The sequence below is a fragment of the Cyprinus carpio genome, chromosome B8, assembly GCF_018340385.1.
Source record: "Cyprinus carpio isolate SPL01 chromosome B8, ASM1834038v1, whole genome shotgun sequence".
In the NCBI taxonomy this organism is placed as follows: domain Eukaryota; kingdom Metazoa; phylum Chordata; class Actinopteri; order Cypriniformes; family Cyprinidae; genus Cyprinus; species Cyprinus carpio.
Genome location: NC_056604.1, coordinates 12,504,250 through 12,518,481, shown reverse-complemented (window position 1 = coordinate 12,518,481; position 14,232 = coordinate 12,504,250). Strand labels below are relative to the sequence as shown.

At 36.4% G+C, this 14,232-nt stretch overlaps 2 protein-coding genes across 2 annotated transcripts in view; both read left to right on the top strand.

The window, feature by feature from the left end:
- LOC122138332 (phosphatidylinositol 3,4,5-trisphosphate-dependent Rac exchanger 1 protein-like) overlaps window positions 1-3,588 on the top strand; it is a 69,511-nt gene extending 65,923 nt beyond the window's left edge. Inside the window, exons 38-39 of the mRNA XM_042730417.1 lie at window positions 844-911; window positions 1,013-3,588. Of these exons, the coding sequence (XP_042586351.1) occupies window positions 844-911; window positions 1,013-1,055 (111 nt within the window). The 3' untranslated portion in view covers window positions 1,056-3,588. The remainder of the gene's footprint in view (window positions 1-843; window positions 912-1,012) is intronic.
- A 145-nt stretch (window positions 3,589-3,733) lies between these two features.
- Window positions 3,734-13,785, top strand: kcnq2a (potassium voltage-gated channel, KQT-like subfamily, member 2a). Its single transcript, XM_042729778.1, is given in 8 exon segments — window positions 3,734-4,818; window positions 10,094-10,191; window positions 10,798-10,917; window positions 11,204-11,379; window positions 12,599-12,727; window positions 13,070-13,180; window positions 13,280-13,375; window positions 13,687-13,785. Coding segments are annotated over 8 exon segments (1,125 nt in total). The 5' UTR covers window positions 3,734-4,522.
- The last annotated feature ends 447 nt before the right edge of the window (window positions 13,786-14,232 follow it).

Genomic DNA, 14,232 nt, shown 5'->3' with positions numbered 1-14,232 from the left:
GTGATGTTTTCCCTTAAAACTATAATGGTAATTATATACAGCCATTTTTATATCAGTATGCAAAGATATGCATTTAGAAGTAGTGCTGTCAAATGATTAATCTCGATTAATTGCATCCAAAATAAAGGTTTATTTTTACACAATATAAGTGTGTGTACTGTGTATATTTATTTTGTATACATAAATACACACACAGTATATATTTAGAAAATTTTTAAGTTTATATTAATATAATTTACATTGTAAATATATTTAATATATAAATACAATATTTTTCTTAAATATACTTTATTTTGTGTGTGTTGTTTGTATATATATATATATATATATACATAATAATTATACTCAGTACACACACATATATTGTGTAAACAAAAACTTTTATTTTGGATGCGATTAATCGCTAGACACCACTATTTAGAAGACATGTCTAAACTTTCTCTGTTTGCTGAATTGTAAGCAATATCAAAAAGCTTTTGACTATATTGAAACTCTGCCTAATCAGTGTGCTAAATTTCACAACTTTTAGCATACGGTTCTGTAGGTCGCCATATTATGCAAGAAGTAGAATAATAAGAAGAACCTTAACAGATACAATACGTGCCTACACACCTGCAGTGCTTGACATATGCTTGAATATAGCAATAAATACAGTATGTGTGGGCAAGTAGTCTAAAGGATGGAGTTGTTGGTAATTCGAGCAACAAACTAGTAATATAGACTCAGAAACAAATGGAACTAAATATTCTGATGAAACTCTAGTATGTTTTAGAACATGAAGACTGACGTTTAAGCTATTCTGATAGGATTCCAACCATCAATAATAACTGTGTTTATTTATAGGGCACCAGAGTGGAGATTTCTGCCAAAAATCTCAGAGTAATGGACCAGATGCCACCGTGTGCTCCCAGGTATCACTGACTCTTGCCATTTAACTTTAAAAATGAAAAGGGATTATTCCTGGTTAGGCTTTGGAGTTGAATGAAACTTCTCTTTTGAATCCTCATCACAGGCTCTTCAGGTTGTGTTTACCCCCCTCCGATGGAGATCTTTGAATGAGGTGATGTCTGTCTCTCAGACCTTCTAGATGCTGGGAGATATCAAGACTGGCTTATCATTTTGAGACCATGCCTCAGCACATCTCAACTCTCGGCCAGCCTCATCCAGAGAGTTCTGGCTGAGGTCAACACGACGAGGAATGAGAACCGTCCGACCACTTTTATCTCCTGCTCTGGCAGCTGAGAAAATCGCTAATGCTAACGATGCTAATCTTGGCTAGCAGTGTCTGCCCACATTGCTACATTGTTTGGTCTCCTAATGGATCTGGACTGGCATGTGAATGGCTAAATCTAACTGTAAAAGGCTGTATTATCTCTTCTTTTGCCTCTGACTGCAATCTTGCATCAGCAAATAGGGTGGTTTGGTATGGATGGCGACGTTTAGTTCAGATACGTGATGATTATGTGCAATTACTGTAGCTTAGCATGCATGTGTCTGCACTGTGTCATGGGAGGTGGTGCCCTCAGAGAGCTGTTGCGATTCTCTCACTCATATCAGGTATTACAAAAATACTGAAATCATTCCAGCCTACATGGACCAGTTTCAAAATCATAATTCTCATCCGTCATTGTGTTTAAAATTCGCTTGATTTTGTTTAACAACACAATTTTATTGTGAAGTTCTATCACCGGCGCATTTTAAGAATAACAGGGAAACTGTTGGAGGCTATAAGCTTCTCAAACAATACAAAAAAATAGGCCTGCATACAAAATACAAGATTTCACTCCAATCAAAATATTGATATTGAAGGTTGAAACAGTTATTGATCAACTGGGTGAAAAAAAAGGGGGTATAGCACTTTTTAAATCAGTGCTGTGTTACAGTGCGTGACTGTCCTAGTCTGCTTTTTGCGGCTGTTTGGAAAAGCACAATAAAAAAATGCTTGTGTTCTTCAGTGTTTATTAAAAGTACTGTACATTTTAGAAGATAAAGAAACGCAAAGGGATCATGTGAAGAATCAATAGATATAGTAGGATTTTATTGAAGTTTTGTATTTAGGTAAATATATATGTATGTATCAGAGGGATAAGCATATGCTCTTTGGAAACAGCAGTGCTATAATTTAAAGAGTATTAATAATGTTAAAACATATAATATTGTACATCTTTCATTTTGTATACTTAGTGTATTTTCGAATAGGAAACTGTATTGTGCTTTTACACGGTGTGTTCGATATTTAATTTTCTAACTTCAGCTGTGTGGTCAGTAACCGAGAAGGCCTGGAAACTGAACAGTGTTCCTGGATTAGTTAAGCTAGTATGTACAGTATGTGACAGCTTTTGTAACATGCAAAGTCTGCATTTCACTTAACAAAATATATAATTATACAGTATATGTTACCTTCAGTAGTCCTGACAGTTGACAGTATTTGCTCAAATTTGACACAATTTTAAGGACGCAAACAAAGATTTGAGTAAATAAGGTCACTTAATGACAATAATGCAACAAAGCATCATGTCGTAATGAAATCTTAATGAGACGTTCATTGTGTTTGTATTGTAGCTCGTAACATCACTGTCTGTTACATATCAGCATAGAAGTTAGACGCTGCAACTTAAAACCATGATAAAATATTTTAAACAATACTTGAATTTATGCTAATAAATAGTTTTTTCTTCCTCGTATCTATCCAAATTGAAGCCTAGTGTTGGTAAAATGCTGATTTATTTTTAATTGGAATTTAACATTTTATTTGGTCCTCAAAGCAAATGGTTTTTAAACTGGAAACAAGTGTTTTTAATCCACAGAATCTGTGCAGTGTCATTATTGTATGTTTTGAAGGTCCTTGTTGTTGCTTGTTATTATGCTTTATAATGTCCACATGAAACCTATCATTTCTGTATGATAGACCTAAATCTAGTAAAACCCAAAGACGTAGCATTAGCATTAGCATGTTCCTATCACTGTATATTAAAATCTCAGGTTTCTGCACCATCTCGGTCCATTATTGTGCGATTAGCTTCCCCTTTCAAAAGTTATGACTGAATAATTTAACCTCACTAATCAGTCAGCTGAAACATGTATTCAAATGTGTATTTTTTTTTTTTTTTTTTTTTTTTTTTTTTTTTTTAACTCCAGTCCCGTTTTCAGAACTATTTTAAGTTTATTATTGCCAATTTTTAACTTCTTGCCTCAATTTCAAGTGTACTTTTTAACTCAAAGAGCAAAAAATATTCAGTGGTGCTTACAAATTAAGCCTTTTTTTTTTTTTTGAGGGCCTTATAGTTTATTGGTCTTTACCTCTTATTTGTTTTTTCTGTCATTTCAAAATTGTTCTCTTAATTTTACAAATTCTGTTGGTTTCTATTAATTAAAACCTCACTGGTGGAGTGAAGGAGTAGATCTAATCTGCATCTGCATATATTTAACTATAGATTAATGTTCGACTGTGATGTCTGTCTTTATGCTGTCCTGAACTGTTAATGATAAATACATTAAATGGCTCTTAAACTTACCTTGCTGGTAATGTAAGCATGTATCCAATTGTTTTTAACTCAGTGTTGAATTAAAAGCATTATTTAAGCTCTCCTTTCTGAAGTAATGTAATCTATATTTAGATCCTCCAAGAATGCACCTTCAGGTAAAACTAATGACCTGCAGTAAATCCAGGGGCCTGAAGCCTCAGAATTGTCTAATTTGGGATGTAAAATTGGCTTATACCCTAAAGCTCAGTGTGTCACCCTCATTTCCGAATGCAGCCCCATAACAGTATAGTGATTTTATAGCACCCTTCTTCAGTCTGACAGGAGTAAACCATGTCTTTATCCTGTATTTAATGTATTGCTAATATCAAACAAAATAAAAGTGTATCTGTTTATAAATTACTATTGATCTGTCATTGTTAGGGATTAACAGCACAGAACAGGTTACATAACTGTTATAATATATATAAGTGGGCATGGAAAGAGGTTAAGAACAGTGAAAAATCCTACACTGTTTATTGCACTTTTAATTAAACCACAACTTTTGATTGGTCTGCCTTAATAACCATTTTGCCTTATTATAGACTGTCTAGTTGCACACCTGTGCAGAAATCAGCCCTTTTATGAGATTTTATAATGTTTTACTTAAGGTAAGCATCACCCTTTTTAACATGACACCAGCCTGGAATAACCTACTGCTCGTCTCCATTGTGCTGTTAAGAGCATTAAGATTTCAGCATGGCAAAGTTCTATTTCCTTTTCTTCCATGAATGATTTAACTAGCTTTCTAATTATTTACTACTTGCAACAATTTGTTACATCAGCCCCTCCATCCAAAATCCGACAGCTGAAACATTAAATATAGAGGCTCGTGCAGGAGCCGGAAGGCGTAAAGATAAAGGACTACCTCACTGCAGTTTCGCCTTAGCGTTTCAATTGGCTTTTAGTACGAGACCACCGCACTACAGAACACACCCCGGTTCGGCGATGTCTGCCCACGACTACTTTATACACTCGTTTGGATCTGTCAAACTGTAAGGATGGTGAAAAAATCTGCCAACGGTGAAGTTTATCACCCTCCGGCAGGGGAGAAGAAACTGAAAGTCGGCTTTGTGGGACTGGACCCCGGGGCTGCGGAGACGAGCCGAGACGGGGCACTTCTTATCGCCGGTTCCGAGAGCACAAAACGGGGCAGCATCCTGTGCAGACCGAGGTCCAGCATCTCCAGAGGGAGCATCGCTCACAAAAGAAACGCGCGTTATCGCAGACTGCAAAATTTCCTTTACAATGCGCTGGAAAGACCCCGCGGCTGGGCGTTCGTTTACCACGCTTATGTGTGAGTATGTGCTCCGTGATTTGCGTTTCTGCGTGGCGTGGGAATCACACACCTTTACCGACAGAGATGCTGCTGTGCTGCACCGCCCAGAATGCTTAAAGTTTGACATGTTGTCGGCCTGCCTGCAGCTTTTGTCGCAGAGCGTCAGTCAAACAGTGGGAAAATATGTAAAAGTTTTGTCTGTGTAGCAAATGTCAATATTCATTCAGAGCCAGGCCGCCAAATGAGCTTTTCACAGCTGTGCATATTTCTGAGTCGTTGGAAAGTGTTCACAGATTATTAACGATGCATAGCCCACAGTAGACTCAGTGTCCAGGGTATCATTAGGCAGCGGTTTCAGCACCGGTCAGCTCCTGTAGCACCGCGTTAGCGCGCTCGAGCGTGTTTGCCGCGGCAACAAATCCGCGTTGCTTGCCAAGTGGGAAAACCGTGCCAAAGGATCACGGCTACGCCGGTCGCATTCAAACGGGGGCGTCGCTGGGTTCTTTGCTGTGGAACAGGGGTGTAGGAACGATCTGGAAAGTGAGGGGACTCATTTTCTGACCTTCTTAGTCTGGCTTATGAATATTAATTGGGTGACGTAACTTTCGTGTAAATGATTGGCTGAAAGGCAGTTTCAAAAGTAGCTAGACAACGAGAATAATGTTATATTGATACTTATTTTTAAATTTTAAATGATTTTACATTGTCCTGGCGACTTAAACGTGGCGGTCATGCGCGAGACCGTCAAAAAAAAAGCGCATTTGTCTGTTTTTTTTTTTTTTTTTTTACAGTAGCCTATGTCATGTGTGTTGTTATATTATATGTTTACTGTTTATATCAAAACTATGGTTGTCACTACTTTGGGTTGGTTATGTATAATGAGCCGGAAGTAAGTCTGAATCGTTTGCTAAATTATTCGAACAGCTCACTACACTGAATCGTGTGCTGAGTCTTTTTTTCCGCTCTTAAAATACAGGATACAGTCAGATAAGGGAAAAGAGCACTGGGTAAAGAGGATATTTACCTAAAATCAACTGAAACGCAACTGAAAAGCCTACTGTATGCTTGCCATAAAGTCTTAATTCACCCTAACCGTGTAAATGCTTTTCCAAACAATGACGGACAAGGAAGTACCAAGTACTACTACGATTATTGGACATGTAGAGTTTACTGTAAATACCGTACCATGGTACATTAATGTAGTAGGGTTAGCCAACTGTAGATACCATTAATGCGTAGAAAGTAAATCACTGTACTGTTTGCTAAGAAAATATGAGCAGTATGCTACTGATGAAATGCTAGAAATGCTTATGACAAAGACTAGCCTAGCTACCTTTTTTCTGTCCAAATAATGCAAGTTATGAACTACTGTGAATCCTTATGATGCTTTATTTTATTTTCCACTGGCCTGTATTATATTTCTCCACCATTATCTTGCTGAGCTGTCCCTAATCAAAAATCTTTACAGATTAAAATTTCTGTATTACTTTGGAACCTGTCCTAAAGGATTCTAATAGGAATTTAAAGAGAATCAAATAAGATCCTGCAGGATAAACTGAAGTTCTTGCATGAAGTTATTTATTATATATTTTTGAGCCTGATATTGTGTAATCATTATAACCCTAAATACTGTTTTTCTGTTGGGTAGGGAGCTTAAACACTTTAGACCGTTAAATAGGAGTTATAAAGATTTTCTTAAAAAAACATTTTTTGATGTCCTTCAGGTACATGATATTCCTTCAGATCTCATATTCCTAAAGATCCTATAGGATTGGTTTCAAATTATGACACTTACAAACCTCTGTATTTTTTGGTTGGTTAGATGAGATTGGTCCTGTGATTGAATCTTAAAGCAAGGCAAGAACAGCATCACTTATTCTATAGCCTTTTAGAAACACATAGAGCTCCATTACCCCAAATGTCTTTGAGATCCGTTCATCTCTTATGACGCCTATAAACCAGTCTGTCATAATGCAGCATCATAACCTCAGACTGTATCATGGATGCTGGAGCATGAGCTGTCTAATCTTCTGAGTGGCTGTAAATGTCTTTGTCCGCTCTGCTGGTCATGCAACCCTCATAGAAGACTCCCACTTCAGCCTGAGACTTGAATGTGAGTTTTGAAGATACATTATTTATACAGTCACCATCCTCATTTTACTCTGTCTAGTGTGCATGCATGCACACGCACACACACACACACACACACACACACACAGAGAGAGAGAGAGTGCAGTACAGTGCAGTGTGCTGACTTTGGCCTTTTACGTTAAGTGTTTTTTCTCTCTCTTTCACAAGCATTAAATGCAGAGATAGCACTTTGCATGCTGTACAGACTCAGCTAAGTCTTTATTTCTCAAGCTTAAAGAAAGGGGTACAAATAGATATTTAGAAGTGGTGAATGCTTTGATATGCGAGTAAGTATTTGTGCCTTATTGTATATGCAATTTAATTTTGCTGCAATTTCATTTTGCTGCTAGTCAGTTGTTGGTAGCTAATGCAAACAAAAGGGCAATAATATAATATTATATTATGTAATAGACAACAATATACACTCACAACTCAAAAAGAATTGGGGTAAATAAGATTATATAAAATTCATATGAATAAAAAAAAGATCAATAGTGACAGTGAAGACATTAGTAATCTTACAGAAAATTTCAAATGAATGTTTTATTTTTAAACAATTACAAATAATAAGTGTTTTTGTGCACCAAATCAACATATTTCTGAAGGATTATGTGACATTGAAGACATACAATTTTTGCTATTTTTTTAATTAAATAAATGCAACCTTTGTGAGCATAAGAGACTTGTTTCAATAACATTAAAAAAATCTTTCCAACCCCAAATTTTTGAACGGTATTGTAAACTTTTAAGACATTACTTAATTGTTATTTAACGTGAATTACGATTTGATGTCACCTAATGATAAATCATGTCCTTGGTTCAGTCTGGAGAGTCTCGTTTTGAGAGAATTGTACTAATGGGGTGAATGAGGTAAATCGATTTCTCTATTACCTTATTCACTGCTGACTCAAAGAATGTGTCCTTGTTGTCTTTCTGTTTGACAGGCCCGTATAGTCTACTCCGCCTTACAATTTCCAAATTAGTCTGTGGCTGTTGCCAACATCAGGAGCAATAAAAAGCCTGACAAAGACAAAAGGGCTTAATGACTATTTGTTTTCATGTTTATGTAACTAATTGGTACTGTAGGTTTTTTACATTTGGTGTTCAGATATTCAGCAGTATCACAAATAGTGAGTCTCTGTATTGTTGCTGAAGTAATTGCAGTCTTATAGCTTGTGCTTGATGCCTCTGTGGTCAGTTTGTCTGTTTGTGAAAATCTTATTAGATTTTCTGAGGTTGCACTTTCAAAGCACAACGTTTGTAAAGCCCCTTACCTGAAGGTAGTACATTTAGATCTTAGAGATTTGCATGTCAGCAATCATCAGCATCAGTGAAGCACAAAACTCCAGTATAGCTGTGTTAATGTCAAGTTAAGTGTAAATGACTTCCTCATCCTCTGAAGCCACTTCAGGGCCATAAAGCCAAACCATCTGAGAGCAGGAAGGTGAGTAATCATTTCTGATAATGTGATGTGTTGTTCCTGTAAGCCACGTCAGGTGTCTGATGTCACTGGTTCTACACGACTGAGCATTTTTTGTCCATGCGTAATGAGTAAAGATTAGATTTCAGGTGAGGATTCTCATTTGAGCTGATTTACTTACAGTACTACTGACTTTCTAATCCTCTGCTTCCCACCTTTATTAATGCAGCCTTCATTTATTCACTTCTGGCCTCATTCCCTTTAGGACCAGTCTGTTTTACTGATCTCCTTCTGTTAGATTGTTCCAAATTAGCAGATTAATTTCTGTTATGACATATAATATTAATACCTGGGGCATGAAGCAGCTTACTGGGGAGGATGTATTTTATGTCTGACACATTTACAGTCATTCAACGGCAACTCAGATTTGATCTTATAAAAGATCAGCAAAAGTTTGTCTGTTTGAAATCAATACTGATCTATTGAAAATTAATAGTGTACAGGTACAGTTTTTTATCATGATGTTTTTATTTGCATAGTGAAGAAGTCTGGAATCCTGCCTAATTTATTACTCTCACAGGGCTTAAGTCCAAAAATGCAGATTCACATAGACTCAGAGCCAAAGACTGAATAGTGTCTGCTTTGTAAAGTGAAACTGTCCACTGCAATGGAATACAAAATATATAAATAGTTTTGTTGAAAGATTACATTTGAAACAAATATCACCTAAAATGAACAAAAAGGAATGCAAACAACACAAGAACATGTACTCTACTGTTTAAAAAAGTGACACCAAACTTAAAAAAAAAAAAAAAAAAATTCCTGACCCCAAAGCATATTATTCACAAGAATTTTTTGGTGCACCTCAGATGGAGCTGGAAATTATAAACATGTTATATTTTTTAAGTGATTCTGGGATTCTAAGTATGTAGTTCTTTTGTATTTTGTTATTAGTTTGTTAAATAACAGTGAACAGGGTTTTGTTTTTGTTTTGGAGAAAATAGAATGAAATGGGGACCTTTATTTTCATTGTCACCCTCATCATCTCAGACTGACTTCTTCTCTGAATGTATTTTTTTCTTCTTACTGAAGACATTGCACCGGTCATTTGAGTGCCTTCACTGATTGTGTGATGATGGTCAAGATTCCCTGACATTTAACTTTATCACACAGTGCCACCTCACTGTTTGTTGCTTTTTTAATGGTTTGAATCTGGGTGTTTGTTGTGCATGTCTAATGTTTTGAGGTAGCTTTGGATGTCAGTTCAGAGTATTTCTGTTTCCCCTCAAAGTTTTATGTCAATGTTTTTATCTGTCATTGTTTTTTTCTCTTTCTCTCTCATTGTACATGGGTGTGAGGCCCAGAGAGGTTTTATGCTAATGAGACTTTCAGCTATTTTAGTCTCATTTCACTTCACTCTCCTTTTCTCTCTTCATGGATTTATCTCTGAGTTTAGCTGCAGATTATCAGGAACTCTCCAAGGATCCTTGCCTCTCTCAAGCCAGTATTTTCCTCATAGATCACAAAACCATGGATAGGCACAAGAGGACCCAATTCCAATTAAGTGTCTAAACTCAATGTCCTTCATGAATATGCATCAACTGCTTTATCCAAAACAAATTATATCAATGGATAACTTTGAATACTGAAACTTACTGCTTGTTCAGTTGCTTTGATAGCTCACGTGAGAGAACAAGGCAGCGTTCCATTATTGGTTTGATTTACTGCTGTCCTGTCTTGCAGGTTTCTGCTGGTGTTTTCCTGTCTGGTTCTGTCAGTGTTTGCAACGATCAAAGAATACAAGAAAAGCTCTGAGAGTGCCTTGTACATCCTGGTTTGTATCTGATCCTCATTTAACATGATTTACAGGCAGAAGCTGATACATGGTAGTGATGCTGTCAGGTTTTTATATCAAACACTTGTGTGTGCACATTGTAAACACCATAGATCACAGTAGATCCTGTTCCACATTCTAACAGAACGTGACGAGTAGGACATTATCCAGTGGTGATGTGAATTGCTGTGAACTTGACACTTTATAGATCTGTTTGGGTCAGTGTAACAGTAGCCATTAAGCACTTACATACTGCTCTTTAACATAAAAAGCTTGGACGTGCTGTGATGTGTGTATTTTTGATTTGTTACCTTTTTTGTTTGTTTTTGTTTTTTTATAGTAATGTTTGTTACATTTTGTTTATCTCATATGTTAACAATTTGACTTTTATATTATATTATATTATATTATATTATATTATATTATACAAATAAGTTTTAGAATTTCTGTCAAATACCAAATTTGAAACAGTTCTGTTCTTGACATGAATGATCATTTATTTTATTGTATTTTATTATTATTATTTTTTTTATATCATTGTGCATTATATTACATTATAACTATATAAATATAAGGCCGGACAAATAAATGTTGGTGTGTGTATGTGTATTTTTTATGTTCGTGGTGTTTTGTGTGTAGTGTTTTTTGGTGTTTTGGGCAGCTGGCTGCTGCTGTCGCTACAGAGGATGGAGAGGAAGGCTGAGATTTGCACGCAAACCCTTCTGTATCATCGGTTAGAAAATCATTTCAGTTTTTTGGTCTGTTCTGATTTTCTTATAATGCATGTTTCTCTCTCTCTCTCTCTCCCTCTCTTTCTCTCTCTCTCTCTCTCGTTATTCTTTCTGCTCAACAGATAATAAAATCTGCTTTGCCAACTTTTTCTGGGGCAATAATGAGAAATTAGAAAACTCTCTGAATTATGACACTTGATAGACTGGAACCAGTGCTACAGCAGAATAATGTGAACTCCATTAGTGCATGATTTAAAAGAACAATATAAAGAATATCTTGTTCTGCAGATATCATGGTCCTTTTTGCCTCGGTGTCTGTGCTGGCCGCTGGCTCACAGGGAAATGTTTTTGCCACCTCTGCCATTCGGAGTTTGAGGTTTCTTCAGATCCTTCGAATGCTGCGTATGGACCGCCGCGGTGGCACATGGAAGCTCCTGGGATCTGTGGTTTACGCACACAGCAAGGTGACCAGTAACATGCCTTTATTCTTATCAGAGAATACAGTGCATTTTTCTGTCCACAATGAAAGCAGAAATTCTGTGCAATGCAAAACAATCACTGTATCAAACTGTGGATAGTTAGGACAAAGTGTTAAACACCAGATTATTTGTTAAACTCATGTATTGCTTGTCTATCAATACGCATACTGTATGCATAGACCAATGTTTATTTTTGTTTACATATGGATTTGAATGCTGAATGGGTAGTATATGTGTACTAATTGAACACAGAGATTGCTAAAGTTCACATTAAAGGAGGTAACTGAGTGAGCATATTTCCACCAGTCTGCCATTTGGGTCAGTGGGCAGCAAATTCATTACTATTCATTAGTTTCTATTACTGAAGAAACTATATCACTCCGTTTAGTCTGCAGCTATTAAAAATATTCAGTGGCCTTAAGCTCCCCGTGAAATGGTTTGAAAGCAAATTTCTTTGCTGCATTCAGAGATTTGGACAAAACCATTTAAAGTAGTCTTATAATTTACATCATAACCATAGCTTGCTACTTGCTAATTTGATTGTCGGTGAAAGATTGTATTGTGTAATGGGACACTATTATTTTAGAGTGCATTTTATTTTGTAAAATGTAGTCTAGTATATGTTACAAAATATTACTTTTTAAATAAATGCTCTTTAAAAACACTTTATTCATTAAAGAGTTCTGCAAATGTATCACAGTTTCTACAAAAAATTAGCAGCACAGCTGTTTTAACTTTGATATAATAAAATATGTTTCTTGACCATCAAATCAGCATATTAGAATGATTTCTGAAGAATCGTGTGACATGAAGATTGGAGTAATTCAACTCTGGATTTTATTCCAGGAATCCGCCATTACAGGAATTAATTAAATTTAAAATATATCCAAATGGAAAGCTATTTATTTTTCCAATTGTAATAGTATTTCACAATATTACTCTTTTTACTGATTATAAATGCTGCTATGCTGAGCACAGAAGACTTTTTTCAAAAACATTTAAAAATCTTGCTAGCCCCAAACTACTGTTCTCAAAGTAAAAAATGTGGACTAAAAGGCACAGATTAATTCTTTTTGATTTAGGCATCCACGGAGCAGTTTGAAAAATAATCTCTATATGGCATGCAGTTAGCATGTTTTATTTTAAGTAAGAAATGTATCACATGTTCTTGATGTTCTTAACATTTTTGAATCCCTAAATGTAGGAACTCATTACGGCGTGGTATATTGGATTCCTTTGTCTTATCCTGGCATCTTTCTTGGTGTACTCAGTGGAGAAGGATGACAATGCAGAGATGTTCGAGACCTACGCTGACGCCCTCTGGTGGGGGCTGGTAAGTGCTACAGCTTCATCCAAGCCCACAGTGGCCTGCTTCCTCCATCTAATCGGATAAAATTTGAAAATATGACACAGTGAAACAAGATGCTTCTCAAAGATCCATTTCACAAGTGGACCTCCTCTTAGGCTCCTTTGGCAAATCATTTTACTCCAGATTAACTTAGAGTAAACTAATTGTGGACATTACTCCATAAACTGTGCTCAAGGACACAACAGGATCCCAAAATGGGATTGAATTTATAACCTCTAAATCACCATCCTAGACCCTTACTAGGTTGTATTATTAGTATATACATAAGCTATGCCATTGTTAAGCAAAATCATTTCTATTCTCTAGATCACTCTTACAACTATCGGTTATGGGGACAAGTATCCTGTCACATGGAATGGGCGTCTAATTGCTGCTATGTTCAGTTTGATCGGTGTAGCTTTTTTCGCTCTTCCTGCGGTGAGTTTAAACCAAAATGATGTGATGAGCATCTCTAGTGCCTGACTTCAGACATGGCTCACAAACAGTTGGTTTTCTGCACTGTTTTCTCCGTTGCAGGGTATCCTGGGCTCAGGCTTTGCTCTAAAGGTTCAAGAGCAGCACAGACAGAAGCATTTTGAGAAGCGTCGTAACCCTGCTGCAGCTCTTATCCAGGTCAGACCTGTAACTGTAGTGTTATTCACACCACACACATTTCAAGTAAATCAGCATTTGTAGGCCTTTCTGGTGTCTATAAATGTGCTTACTAATATCTTTCAGTTTGACTGCTAATACCATATTTAGTTGATGTTGACTTTGCTATGTTAAAAAAAGATATATTGAGGATCATCTTTAACTTTCACTCTCGTCAGGTTTTCTTTGATTTAGATGGCTTGAAATGTTGGTGGTTACTGCATACAGTTATTACTGTGGAAGTCATTTGCTACCTTAGAGGTTAATTTCAAAGATTTTTTCCCCCACATCAGGCAGCTTGGAGATTTTATGCCACAAATCTTTCCCGGACAGACCTGCTGTTCACATGGGACTTTTATGAGCAGACTGTGTCGGTCCCAATGTACAGGTAGTCAGTCATCTTGTAGACCACTTTACTGTATTTTAAAGACCCATTTCTTGTTTGTTTGTATGCAGTTTTTCTATTTATTTTTTCTATTTTAAAAGTCTTTTCTCTGTTCTGGCTCTATTTAAAGACTCATCCCTCCTGTAAATCAGCTCGACATATTAAGAAGCCTGAAGGGAAAATCTGGTTTCAGGTCTGGTAAATTTACTAAAGAGCATTTTAAATATTAAAGGGATACTCCACCCCAAAATGAAAATTTTGTCATTAATCACTTACCCCCATGTCGTTCCAAACCCGTAAAAACTTTGTTCGTCTTCGAAACACAATTTAAGTTATTTTGGATGAAAAACCAGAGGCCAGTGACTGTCCCATTGACTGCCAAGTAAATAGCAGTGTCAAGGTCCATAAAAGGTATGAAAGTCGTCGTCAAAATGCTCCATCTGCCATCAGATGT